The sequence below is a fragment of the Agrilus planipennis genome, unplaced genomic scaffold (genome assembly GCF_000699045.2).
Source record: "Agrilus planipennis isolate EAB-ADULT unplaced genomic scaffold, Apla_2.0 scaffold258, whole genome shotgun sequence".
NCBI classification, from domain to species: domain Eukaryota; kingdom Metazoa; phylum Arthropoda; class Insecta; order Coleoptera; family Buprestidae; genus Agrilus; species Agrilus planipennis.
In genome coordinates, this window is record NW_020442425.1 from 133,784 (window position 1) to 146,464 (window position 12,681).

The 12,681-nt window shown below is 40.1% G+C and overlaps 1 protein-coding gene across 1 annotated transcript; it reads right to left on the reverse strand.

Moving 5' to 3' along the window:
• Nucleotides 1-6,228: 6,228 nt before the first annotated feature.
• On the reverse strand, nt 6,229-8,865 carry LOC112906301. Its single transcript, XM_025980208.1, has 8 exons — nt 8,790-8,865; nt 8,669-8,744; nt 8,247-8,582; nt 8,019-8,210; nt 7,403-7,935; nt 7,212-7,355; nt 6,655-7,151; nt 6,229-6,486 (listed from the first exon to the last, which is right to left on the reverse strand). The coding sequence occupies exons 1-8, from the start codon at nt 8,863-8,865 to the stop codon at nt 6,229-6,231; spliced, it is 2,112 nt and encodes a 703-aa protein (XP_025835993.1).
• Between the last annotated feature and the right edge of the window lie 3,816 nt (nt 8,866-12,681).

Genomic DNA, 12,681 nt, shown 5'->3' on the forward strand with positions numbered 1-12,681 from the left:
AATGAATCTAAACATCTAAAATTTATATCAGTATTTTTAACATATTTTTAAAATGAAATATACTTCTCTTTATTCACTGGTAATAAGGAAATATGACCTTCTATTTCAGTACATAAAGTCTTTAATATAAAATGACTATTGTACCCATATAAATTGTGAAAAATTACTGGAATTGAATGACTGAATGATAATGAATCTTTATAATTTAAGTTACATTTTGTGATCTTTTACTTTAAAATTATCATGAGTAAATGGTTTATAGCAAGTATGACACCTTTCCGCTTTAAAAAAGTTACATTCTTCTTCATAAGTCAGTTTTTTCATAGGAATTACATTAGAAAAGATATTTTTGAAAATAAACGCCATTCTTTCAAGTTCTTTAACAAACCACAAGACATAATAGTTTAAACTCAGAAAATGAGTCATCATATGAACATTTTAGGTAATATGAAATACTGAAAGGCTCATGTTTTTGATACTTTTGCGTTGTGCTTGTAGAGTTTGCATCGGAATATTTAAGAAGTAAACATTCTAGATCTGTATATATTACGAACGGTACATATTCCCTATTTTTAAAATTTTTAAATTTTAGATATTGCTGGCTATCATTTGGTAAAGTAATTTTAGTTTTGTTTAAATTTTGACAGTCAATCAAATGTCTTTGTAGATTTTCCTCTGTTGTGAAGTTGTTTAAACGACGGTTACAACTCCATTTTTTGTTTTTTTTGTTTTTCATTTGCCTACTTAATAGCCGTGAAAGGTTATTAATTAATGTAAAAAGAAATATTCTATTTGACTTAACTACATTCTTATTTACTTCACCATCAGATTCTGACAAAATGCTTTCATCATTACTGTCAACCATATCATTGCCATTTTTTTCTATACATGGGACCATTAATAATAATACGAGGTGAAAAATCTGTCTTACTAGGAGAGAGCGGTGTGACAGTATTTTTATCAATTGTGAAGATATTTATCGATAAATTGTTCATTTTTTCAAATTTATTAACAATTTAGCAAAACTTAATGCATCAGATGCAACAGAAATCGAAAGACGTATTAAAATAGAACACTACAGTAATTTTGCTTTAAAAACTTTTATTAACGGATTACCTTATCAAATGCAATTAGTGGTTAGATTGAGAAATTCGACTTCATTAGAACAAGCCTTAGCACATGTAACTGAAGAAGCAAATTTTGTTTATTTCAGTACATGTCATAACGAAAATCTTAAAAATCCCGTTTATAAACCTCAAGCTTGGGTGAATCAAAAACCAAACCCAGTTAATTTTAGATCTTCACATTATACGCAAAATCCTCAAAGTTCTACTTTCCCGTTTAAACTACCTTCACAAACTCCACTCTATCATCCACCTCTTTTCAGTAATACACCATTTAGATAGAATTTCCAAAATACTTGGCATCCAAGGCCAAATTTTCCAAATTTTTCGAGACCTCCTTTTCAAAGGAATCCACAGCCTTTTAACGTATTTCAAAATAATTAACCTCAATTTTTTCAAAGGCAAAATTCTAGTACAGTGACTAGAACCAGCCAAAATTCATTTAAACCTGAACCAATGAATACTAGTTCTGGTAACTCTAGAATTAAAACAAACCCAAAATTTACCTCTGAACTTTTTGCCCAATAAATAGACGAAAATCCAGAAAATATCGTAGATAGTTATGAACATAACGAATTTCCCCAAGAAAACTATGTAACTGAACCATATAATTATTGTAATAATTATCAGGAAAACAATTCGGACTTATTCGAATACTGACGACCAGTATTATAATTATAATAATGCTACGGATTTTGACATGCCAGAAAACATTCAAAACTATGAACAGGAAATTTCAAATATAAATTTTTATCAGGCTACTACCACCAAGCCGAAGACACAGTACATCTCAATAGTTACAATAATCGTGTAAATCTTCCTCATATTTACATTCCTCAAGTTGACGCTTACTTTCTTAATTTGGAACCGTTTCCAATTTTAATCATTACTGAATCAGCAAATTGTTCGAATTCACAAAACCATTCCATTCTTTTTTTTTTTTTGGGACAGTCTTTCTTTAGATGCCGTTTAGATGCCGTTTCGAGCCGCACAAAGCACATCTCGAACAATCTTTCCGAAAATGGTCAGTTTTTGTACACGTAAAACAACGAAATTGCTTCTTAAACATTTTTCCCCGGACGGTTCCTCCACTTTTATGAATTTTCTGCTTAGATAACAAAGCAACTGTCAAATTCTTGTTCTTCTTGCTTTTGCATGCGCATCTCTTCAGTTAAAAGGCGAGTTGTTAGTACTTCCAGCGTTCTTTGGTTTGGTTCTGTGAAATCCCATGCACTATGAAAATAGTTATATCTAGATGGCAAAGTCGATAATATCCTCGTCATCAGCATAGATTTCGGAATTTTTCCATCAAGCATTTTCAATTTGTTCGCCAGTTGCTATAACTTGGACACGTGTTGCGCCATGTTACCTCCAGATTCCCACTTGTACTCAAAAAATTGATTTTGTATTAAGGACAAGCTTTCGTGTGATTTTAGGTCGTAAACACTGTGCAACATTTGCCACATATCACGCGCTGTCTCGCAATTCATTAGTAATTGCAACGGTTTAGCTTCCACTGACGTAACAAACAATTTTCGAGCAAAACTGTCAGCCTTTGTCCATTTCTTTAATTTCTTTTCGAATTCCGCATCATTCGAATTTGGTTTCTCTTCAGTTCCTTGACAAACGGCCAATGCATCTTCACTATCCAATATGGTTTGCACTATAAACTGCCACATTTGTCAATTATCTGCATCACGTAACTTCTCATTCGTTAATTTGCACGCCATACACCGCAAAACTGCTCGTACCGAAACGATCGAAAAACTCCCGACCAAACTACCGAAAACTCACAAAAAACGTATTTTCGAATATTATTTCTTGCTACTTGTGTTCTGGGCCCATAACCTGTTGAGTATTGCCAGTAATGAAACCCAGTGATAAAGCTAAGAATAATAAAGGAAAATATATTTAATAAAACATGCACTGTTGTACATAAGGCAGATCTAGAACTAACTTTTAAAATAATATTTTATTCGCTGCTGTCCACCGCTGTCTTCTTGCGAACCTACTTATTAGACAAAACATCCGGTACACGAGCAGAAAGCGATAACATAATAAAGGTGTCTAAAAGTTAATACAAATAGATATTCATATTGTACGTATTAAGGGTTTTTTGTTCATTAACTTTAGCATTAACTAACCATTCTGTCTTGTACTCGTTGTTCTCATTAGGGTCAACGAGAACACGGTATTTCTCCTTTCTCGAAAAATATAATTTTTTCGCGTGTGTTAGAAGACAGGTATTATTAATTCTATCGATTTTCGGTCGGAAAAAAGTAATAAAATCATTAAAAAGATTGTTAGAAATGGTTCCGCGTAGTTTTTCTTCTAATTCGAAGATGTTTTTCTCAAGGTATTTGATATGCGTGTTACAGTCTTCAATTTGGAGGTTGAGCACTCTTTGTTTAACCATCGTCATAAGTTTTTTGGTCCTTATGATTCGTTCCGTTGGCACGGAACTGGATTTGACTGAGGCTGCAACTGATGTTGTCAATGAAGTTCGGTGTCAAGTCCTCAGTTCTGCATGATAGAAGAAAGGTGCGTCGACGTAAACTTTTTGTCAAGGCAATCCTGATGTTAAGTAATTTTTTCATCATGGATGTAGTTTCCCAGTTGTGCTGGATCGTGATTGTGTTTAGGAAACTGGTTTCTCCTCGTAGGTCTCTCTCATTATTTATCCGTGGTAACATATTTGCAGGTATATCCACATTGTATTAAACTATTAATTGATTCTAATTTTGTTGGTGTTCAAAATTCAAATTGTGAAAAATGCCTTTAATCTCGCCAATTAACCGACAATGTGTTCTATATTTGAAATTTCTTTATTGTAAAAGCGACGTTTCGACTGTCTATTTCAGTCATTTTCAAGCTACAAAATTTAAAATTACAATAGTAAGTTTCCATTTTTCAATCACAACATTTTGACAAAAGTAGTAAAACAAAATATTATACCTCGAATTTCTATCATTGCTTACATCTAATGCCGACTAGTATCACAATTGGTTTTAACAAAGGTTTTCATATTAACAAACTTTGTTTTTTTTAATAAATAGTAACAATAAATAAATTTATCACAATCAGTTTTTGGTAGTGTTTACAGTCAAACTATCGACACGTCAAGAGGCAAGGTTTGTAAAGCGCTGGTTTTCTCTCGCAAGCAATGGTACATACACATTATTCAAATTATCAGTGTCCGTTTGCGCATTAATACAATTTTTGTTTGACAAAGACAAAGTTTCTTAATATGAAAACCTTTGTTAAAACCAATTGTGATACTACTCGTCATCAGATGTAAGCAATGATAGAAATTCGAGGTATAATTTTTTGTTCTATTACTTTGGCAAAATATTGTAATTGAAAAATGGAAACTTACCATTGTTAGTTTAAATTTTGCAGCTTGAAAATGACTGAAATAGACAGTCAGAACGTCGCTTTTACAATAAATAAATTTCAAATATAGAACTTTAGTGTCTTTAGTATAATTATTAATAAAATAATTAATAAAACAATATTTAAACATCATCATCATAAGGTCATCAGTCCTAAGACTGGTTGGACACGTACCTCCACTCTTTCCTATCCTGAGCTAAACTTCGCATTTCCCTAAAACTAGAACAGCCCACATCCTTAACTATTTGCGAACAGTAATCTAATCTAGGTCTACCTCTACCCCTCCTAACTCCTGTTTCTGCCTCTAATATGTCTCTGACTAGACCTTCATGCCTGAGAAGGTGTCCTACCAACCTATCTCGCCTATTTTTTATTGACTTCCATAGAGTCCTCTGTTCTCCTATTCTTTCCAATACCTCTTCATTTCTAACCTTTTCTACCCACGATATCCTCATCATCCGCCTATAACACCACATTTCGAACGCTTCTAACCTTTTCTTTTCCGCCGCTCCCACTGTCCATGTTTCGCACCCGTACAACGCCGTGCTCCAAACATACACCTTTAACAACCTTTTTCGAATTTCTAAATTAACCGTTCGCGAGCATAGAAGTGACTTCTTTTTATTAAAGGCGACACGACCCTGCGCTATCCTCTGCTTTATATCCCTACTACTCCTTCCATCCTCACTTATCTGACTTCCTAGGTATCTAAAATCAGCCACTTCTTCTAATTTTTCGTCTCCTATCTTTATATTCGCTCTTTCCCTACTTTTTCTTCCCTTGCATATCAGTATTTTAGTTTTACTTTTATTTATTTTCATACAGTACTGATCTGTCAGTACCGCTTCCATTTTATTTAAAGCTAAATATTTAAACAATTAACCAAAAATTTATACGTGCCCACAACAAATTAAACAACAAAACAAACAGATGGTAAAAATAAAACACAACAGCCAAAACACACAACGAAATAACAACAACAATAATGACAATAACAATGATAACAATTTATAACTGAAAAAGAAAACTTACTACAGAGACTGTCGAATGCAGAAAACACAGATGCGTTGTTGCGTTGTACGGAGTTCCTTGACGAATTCTGAGGCGTCCTCGTGGGTCTTAAAATCGGGATGCGATCCTAAAAATTCGCCAGGAAGTCGTAATGTCTCTCCGTACAATAGCCCTACTGTGGTGGCTTGCAGGTCCTCTTTCCAGGCAGAACGCATCCCACGGTCGGCAGAGTTCGCGTCCAGGAATTGCCCTGGTGACACATTATGGCTGCTTTTAGCTGCCTGTGGGGCCGTTCGAAGATGAGTCGTACCTAATAAACGGTTTAACTGCTTAAAAACGTACGACTCAAATTGTCTGCCCTGGTCGGAGGTGATTCGTAACTGAGTCCTAAATCTGGCGATCCAGTTACTATAGAAGGCGCGAGCGATGGTTGCTGCTTCCTGGTCAGGGATAGGGACTGCTTCGGGCCACCTGGAGTAACGATCAACCATCGTGAAGCAGTATCTGCATCCTTCAGACGACGGCAGGATAACAATGTCGATGTGTATATGGTCAATCCTCGCTGACGTTGGCGAAAATGTACCTACGGGAGCAGATACGTGTCTGGATACCTTCGAGCGTTGACACGGTACACGGGAGCGGGCCCACTGTCTGACATCCTTTTTGACGGATGGCCAAATGGAACGTTTCGTCACAAGTTTCACCGTCGCGTTAATTCCCGGGTGGGAAACTCGCGGTCGTAAGCAGCATAGTTTAGTTCGGCAAGACTTAATTTCTTAGAGAAGAAATCTAAAGGCTGCCAATTGTTGTCCACGAGCTGCTGCAGAACAGCTCCGACGGCGTAGTCCGAGGCATCGGTAAAAATTGCCAAGGTTGCGTTCATCTTCGGGTGGGCAAGCAGCGTAGCTTGCGATAGGGATTCTTTGCAAGCTTCGAATGCCTGAGTAGCTTCTGGTGTCTACGTTACTGGGTGATTTCCATTAACGTTGCCTTGTAGAAGGTCGTTAAGTCGCGCTTGTATTTCCGCTGCTTTCGGGACGAACCTTCGATAGAAATTCACCATGCCAAGAAATTGACGAAGCTTTTTGACGGTCTGCGGAAGCGGAAAGGATCGAATTGCATCCACCTTTTCGGGCAACGGGTGTGTGCCGGTTCCGGAATCACGGTAGCCAAGAAATTTGACTACCGGTTCACCAAATACGCACATGGATGGATTGATGACTACTCCATATTTTTGTAGTCTCTCGAATAGAGTCCGCAGATGGTCTAGGTGTTCTTCCAATGACGCTGAAACAACTAGAATGTCGTCTATGTAGGCACAGCAAAGTTCTAGGCCCTGCAAAACTTCATCAATAAAGCGCTGAAAAGTTTGCGCAGCATTGCGTAGACCCAAGCTCATGTGAGTAAATTCGAAGAGACCAAAGGGTGTCGTTATGGCTGTTTTAGGAACATCCTCTTCAGCAAGTGGGATCTGGTTGAACGCACGTACCAAGTCTAATAGTTGAGAATATCGTTTTCCGCTGAGCGTCTGCGAAAAGTCCTGAATGTGTTTAACCGGATATCGATCAGGGCACGTTCTGGCGTTAAGGGCACGATAATCGCCACAGGGTCTCCATTCGTCGCCTGTTTTAGGAACCATGTGCAGCGGTGATGCCTAGGAACTCTTGGAAGGACGAGCGATACCCAACTTGACCATAGCCTCGAATTCCTTTTTCGCAGCACGCAACCTGTCGGGAGTGAGTCGTAGTGGTCGTTGCGCTACAGGTGGTCCGGGAGTGGTGATAATATGATACTTCATGGAATGGTTCGTAAACAAAGGAGTGTCTCCTGGCCGGGTTAAAATTGTTGTAGCAGATCGTGGAATAATGACGAACCAGAAACAGTCTTTATGGACGGTGACTCGCACTCAATCACCTTCCCTTGGGAGGTAAGATGGGTAGTTGAGTCCAGGAGACGTTTGTTCTTCATGTCCACCAGCAAACCAAAGTGCGACAAAAACTCGGCGCCGGTGATTGGCTTTGAGACGTCAGCCACGACAAATCGCCACGTGAACTGTCGTCTAAATCCGAGATCGAGGGTTAACGTGAGTGTTGGCAGCGGAAAGTTCGTAATTTGATTTTTCCCGTGGTTCGGAAAGTTCCGAACGCGGGAACACACAGAGGTCGGCACAAGTGGCGATAAGGAAACGTATCTTCGTAGACCCATCGGTAATAAATAATAGGGCTGCTGTCGTCGGACGCCATCAACGATTGTCCCCGTCGTTTTCCGGAGCGTTGGCTTCGAATTTACACGCTTTGGTACATTTCGTTGCATTACTGATGAACCGAAGATGGTACCAGCAAATGTCGTTATTTTCCCTTGGTCGTGAATGCGAACGCGAGCGTGATCTCGACCAGAAACGCCCAGGCTGGTGTGGCGGTTCACGATTAATTTTTAGGGAAGCTAATTCTTGTAGCGCTGTGGTTAGAACATTTTCTAAAAAAATCTAACCTGCTGTTTACTGCTGCATTTGTAGTGGAAGTCTCAGCCACGTTGTTGATTTGTCCATAAGCTTCTATTATGGTGTCGGCGATCTCTGCTCTCTTTTCCAGTGGTAGGCCTTTGTGTGCAGCTAATAAGGCCTGGATATGTTTGGGAAGACGTGTTAACCAGAGGGTCTGTAGAACTTCTTCGGGGAATTCGCTGCCAGCATGGTTACGCAAATGACGTAGGAACTACGTCGGTCTGCGATCGGCAAGTGGTTCATTTTCCAGTAGCCGTCTTGTATTTTGTTCTTGTGATGCACCCATACGTTTAATAAGTTCTCGTTTTAATAGTTGGTAGGTCCGTTCGCTGCGCGGTTTCACAATAATGTCGCGAACTTCGAGGGCGTATTTTTGATCTAAACCACTTAACGCGTACCAAAACTTGGTGTTGTCCTGCACAATTCCCGCAGCGTTAAAGCTGCTTTCCAATACGGAAAACCAAAGTTCTGGATCCGACGGGATGAAGGCTGGCACTTTTACCGAAACGCGGTCGATCGATGTAGCAGCACTGTTCTCGGTGGTCACAGTTCTGTTTATATTAGTTCAATTTNTTTTCTTATTAATAATAAAGTTCCATTCCTTTCTCCAAAAATTTTTAAATGGGGTAGCAATAACTTTTCCCCGTGAGGGCCACTTGCGGCATTCCGGATGATGCGCGAATGCAGTAAGGCGTTATATGCCCCTTCCTTGCCTTATGGAGCAACCTCATAGATCCCACAAGAGGTGTTTGGCTAGCCTCCTAGGGACCGTGCCTGCACTCCCCTCAAAATTCTAGTCAGGTAATAGTTTTTCCCCGGGGCCACATGCGGCATTGCTGAGGAGGCGCAAATGCGGCAACGCGTTATATGCCTCTTCCTAAGGTGTGGCTGCCCCTTAAGGACCCTACCTGCAAAATTCTAGTAGGGTAGTTGTGAAATATTTAGAATGACCAAGTTTGTCCAAGATTTCGGTTATGTTGGGAAGAGATCCTTTTCAAAATTAATTTTTATATTGAATTGTTTTAAAAAATCTTTTCCTAGAATACCATCGCAATTAATAGGAAAGATACAGCGTGAAAAGGATGGGTTAGGAGTTTGTCTCCAAATGATAGATCTAAGAAAGAGTAGCAAATGGTTTGATATGGATTTTGTACATTATTTATTCTTTTTAGAGTGATTGGTGGATGGTTGTAGTGATGATAACTTAATGAGTGATATGTCAGCACCTGTATCGACTAGAAGTCGAGTAGGTTTTGAATTTAGTTGAGCGATTTCTAAAGCGACATAGGTAATTCTAAATTTATTCTTGCTATTCTTGAGGTGGTTCGATCTGGAATGTTTGTGCAACCCTCGCCCCGACCGTAGGACGAGGATTTTGGAAGTTTAAATGTGTTGAATTTGAACTACCATAAAATGATTTATTCTGATTGTTATTTTGATTCCTCATCCTATTGGTTTATTCGATTTTCCTACACTCATTTATTAAATGCCCTATCTTTTTACAATAAGCGCATGCTTTTGTTTGATTAGAAAAATTAATAATATTCTTCTTATTGTGAGGCTAAAATCTGTTATTAAAGTTTGAAGTGGAAATTTGATTAAGAAAAGGATTTTGAGAATTTTGAACATGTCTAATATTAGGATGTGGATTATTTTTGTTATATTTACAGTTGAAACTTGTATGTCCTGACTTATTGCAAAAAGAACATTATTTGGCATTTTTTAATTTCTAATTTTAGCCCTGTTATAAAAACATTTAAAGCTTGATTCTTTAGTAAATTTACGCATGCCTCTCCTGCGTCCCTACTTAACTTCAATAATCTAGTGAATTTATTAATTTAATGTAACAATTCTCTACTTTATTAGCTTACGAGATAACATTCTCGTTGTGATTTTGTTTGCAACTATTTAATTTCTAATTGCTACTGACCTACAGTTCGTTTCTCTGCGTTTGCGTCGAGGAGATGGTTTTTCAAAGTAGTCCAATCTTGAAATGACCTATTGCGAATTAAAGCGCGAGCATTGTCTGAATTTTTGTTTCTATTATGGTGTATAACACTAGCCTATACTCTGGTCGCACTAAAGATATTGCCCTATCACAATTGTTTATAAATTGGAAGAGTTTAGATTTACTGCCATCGAATTTAATTAGCATTTTCTCTGCAAGTTCTAATGATATTTGCGCTTGCGCAACACTAGCACTAGCAGCAGCAGCAGCAGAAGAACGAGATGTGTCGGGATTCATTTTTAATCAGATATGGAATAGTGTGCGAATGTTTATAGAAAAGATAGTTTGACTTACAGGAGATAAGAGATGCTGTGGTGATCGTCCGGTTGATTTCCAAAAGAATTCTTCTTAGGTTTGATGAAGGCTTCGCCACCGTCTAAGATGCTGACTCCGGTTTCTTCACGAGAAAGTTCTTAGTCGTTTGCAACGTATCCCACTCCTGACACCAAATTTTTCTTGTGATGGATCTCAAGCAAAGAAGTCGAAGATTTATGTTGTAGATTTATTAAAGAAATAATTGATGCACTTTTCACTTAATTATTTATTAAAGTTGTACGATCATATAATAATATAATAATTAAGCATAGGAATCCTTCACAACGAAAACCGGCCTGGGAGTCCACATGCGTGGGAAACATCCAGTCCAGTTACACGCTTCGGGTCGATGTAAGCACAAGATGGACGGACGAAGACGAGATGATGTTGGCGCACAAGGAAACAGAGATCTTGATACTGGGTGAAGAACGTTTTATAAACCAGGAACTTGTTAAACACTTCCCCAATAGAACATTGGACACCATCAAGAAGGCACGCCAAAAACAACCTTATAAAGACGCCGTGGTAGCCTTCTTGAACGCACCAGCTGTGTGGCTACACCCGATCGTCCCCTCCGGCCGTCCACAAACTACCAGGAGGTTCGGCCCGAAACCAACTACAAGGGCCCCACTCAGGCAGGACTATGCTGATCCGAAGCCCTCTGCTGGCGGAGTCGAGGCACCGCTGATTCCCGAGAGTGAAAGTGATTTTATTGACTATATAATGACCAACATCAACCCCAAAGGAGCCTCTTTCCTTCCTCATGAGCTGTTGGACATTGTCCGACAAGCCAAAGCGATCGGCAAAGAGGACACCTTTATTCGGGTGTCCTGAAGCTGAAGCCACAGCAACGTTTGCATGCGCTTCGTACTGTGCTTCTGCCGCGCCTTTACCACAAATCGGTCGCATCCGAAGTAGGCTGTCTCAAGAAGACAGAGCGATTGATCCGGGCTGCCGTTCGCAGATGGCTAAATCTTCCCAATGACATCCCCAATGCCTACATCCATGCCGACGTTTCGGATGGTGGTCTAGGTGTCCATAAGGTGGACTGCTCCCTGCCTGAGAAGAAATAGGCTCATGGGTCTCAAGCTTCCATCGCTGGAAGACATAACAGTTGCAAACACCTTCCTAGCAACCGAACTCGACGCCGCGGAGAAACGCCTTAACATCAATGGCAAACAAATGAAGACCCTCTCCGACATAGCATCCATGTGGAGAGGCAAGCTACATCGCTCCGTGGACGGTGCCGGCCTTCGAGAGGCATATAAATGCCCCGAGGCCCAGCGTTGGGTTCGTGAACCAACTCTCCTGTTATCCGGCTGAGACTTTATCAATTCAGTCCGTTTAAGGATCAACGCTCTGCCATCCCGCAGCCGTACGGCTCGCGGTAGACCTTTGAAAGACCGAACGTGCAGAGCCGGATGTGATAATCAGGAGACACTAAACCACGTACTCCAGCGATGCTATAGGACCCATGAACCAAGAATCGATCGCCACAATGCGATCGTTAAATACATTGACCGGAAGCTGAGAGCACAGGGATACGACACCACCCTGAAACCCGTTATCGCCACACCCGCCACGTAAACCTGATATCGTGGGCACCATAGACATAAGGACTATCGTCATAGACTGTCAGATAGTCACAGACAGTATAGCCCTCACGGAAGCCCACAAAACAAAAATTGGCAAATATAACACACCAGCCGTTGTAGAACATCTAAAAAAACGGCCAGGATGCCAAGAGGTTTACGTGACGGCGGCTACACTCAATTGGCGTGGCGTCTGGTGTAAACGCTCCCTCCAAGACTTATACCACCATGCCCTCTGAAAAGCACGGACGCAGTCTTAATTAGCACCCAAGTGCTCATTGGTGGTATTGCCAGTTTCCGACGTTTTAACACCTCAACGTCTGTGATGCGCAGTACAGGTATAGGTTAAACGCCTTTCCTTCCTAATTCCCAATCTATTAGCCCGAGAAATAGATGTGACGCTCAAACTCCCTCCCCGGACCCCGCTGCCTGGGTTAAAGGCACAACCGGGAAAAAAAAATGTTTTTCAGTGGGTGGGAGTATGATACCCTGCATGGTGAAGAATGGGAATATCTAGGCGTCACATTTACCAACGATTGACGCACAAAATTTCGTGCATGAAGAGGTGGAACTGACACTCCAGCGACTCACTAAGGCGCCTCTGAAGCCTCAGTATGCATTACCCACAGTGCTGCTCCCGAGCCTCTACCATAAATCCTCGCTTGGTCGTATCCTACTTGGCTGCTTGAATAAGACCGAATGGTCCTAGCAGCAGAAATGGTTGAATCTCCCGCA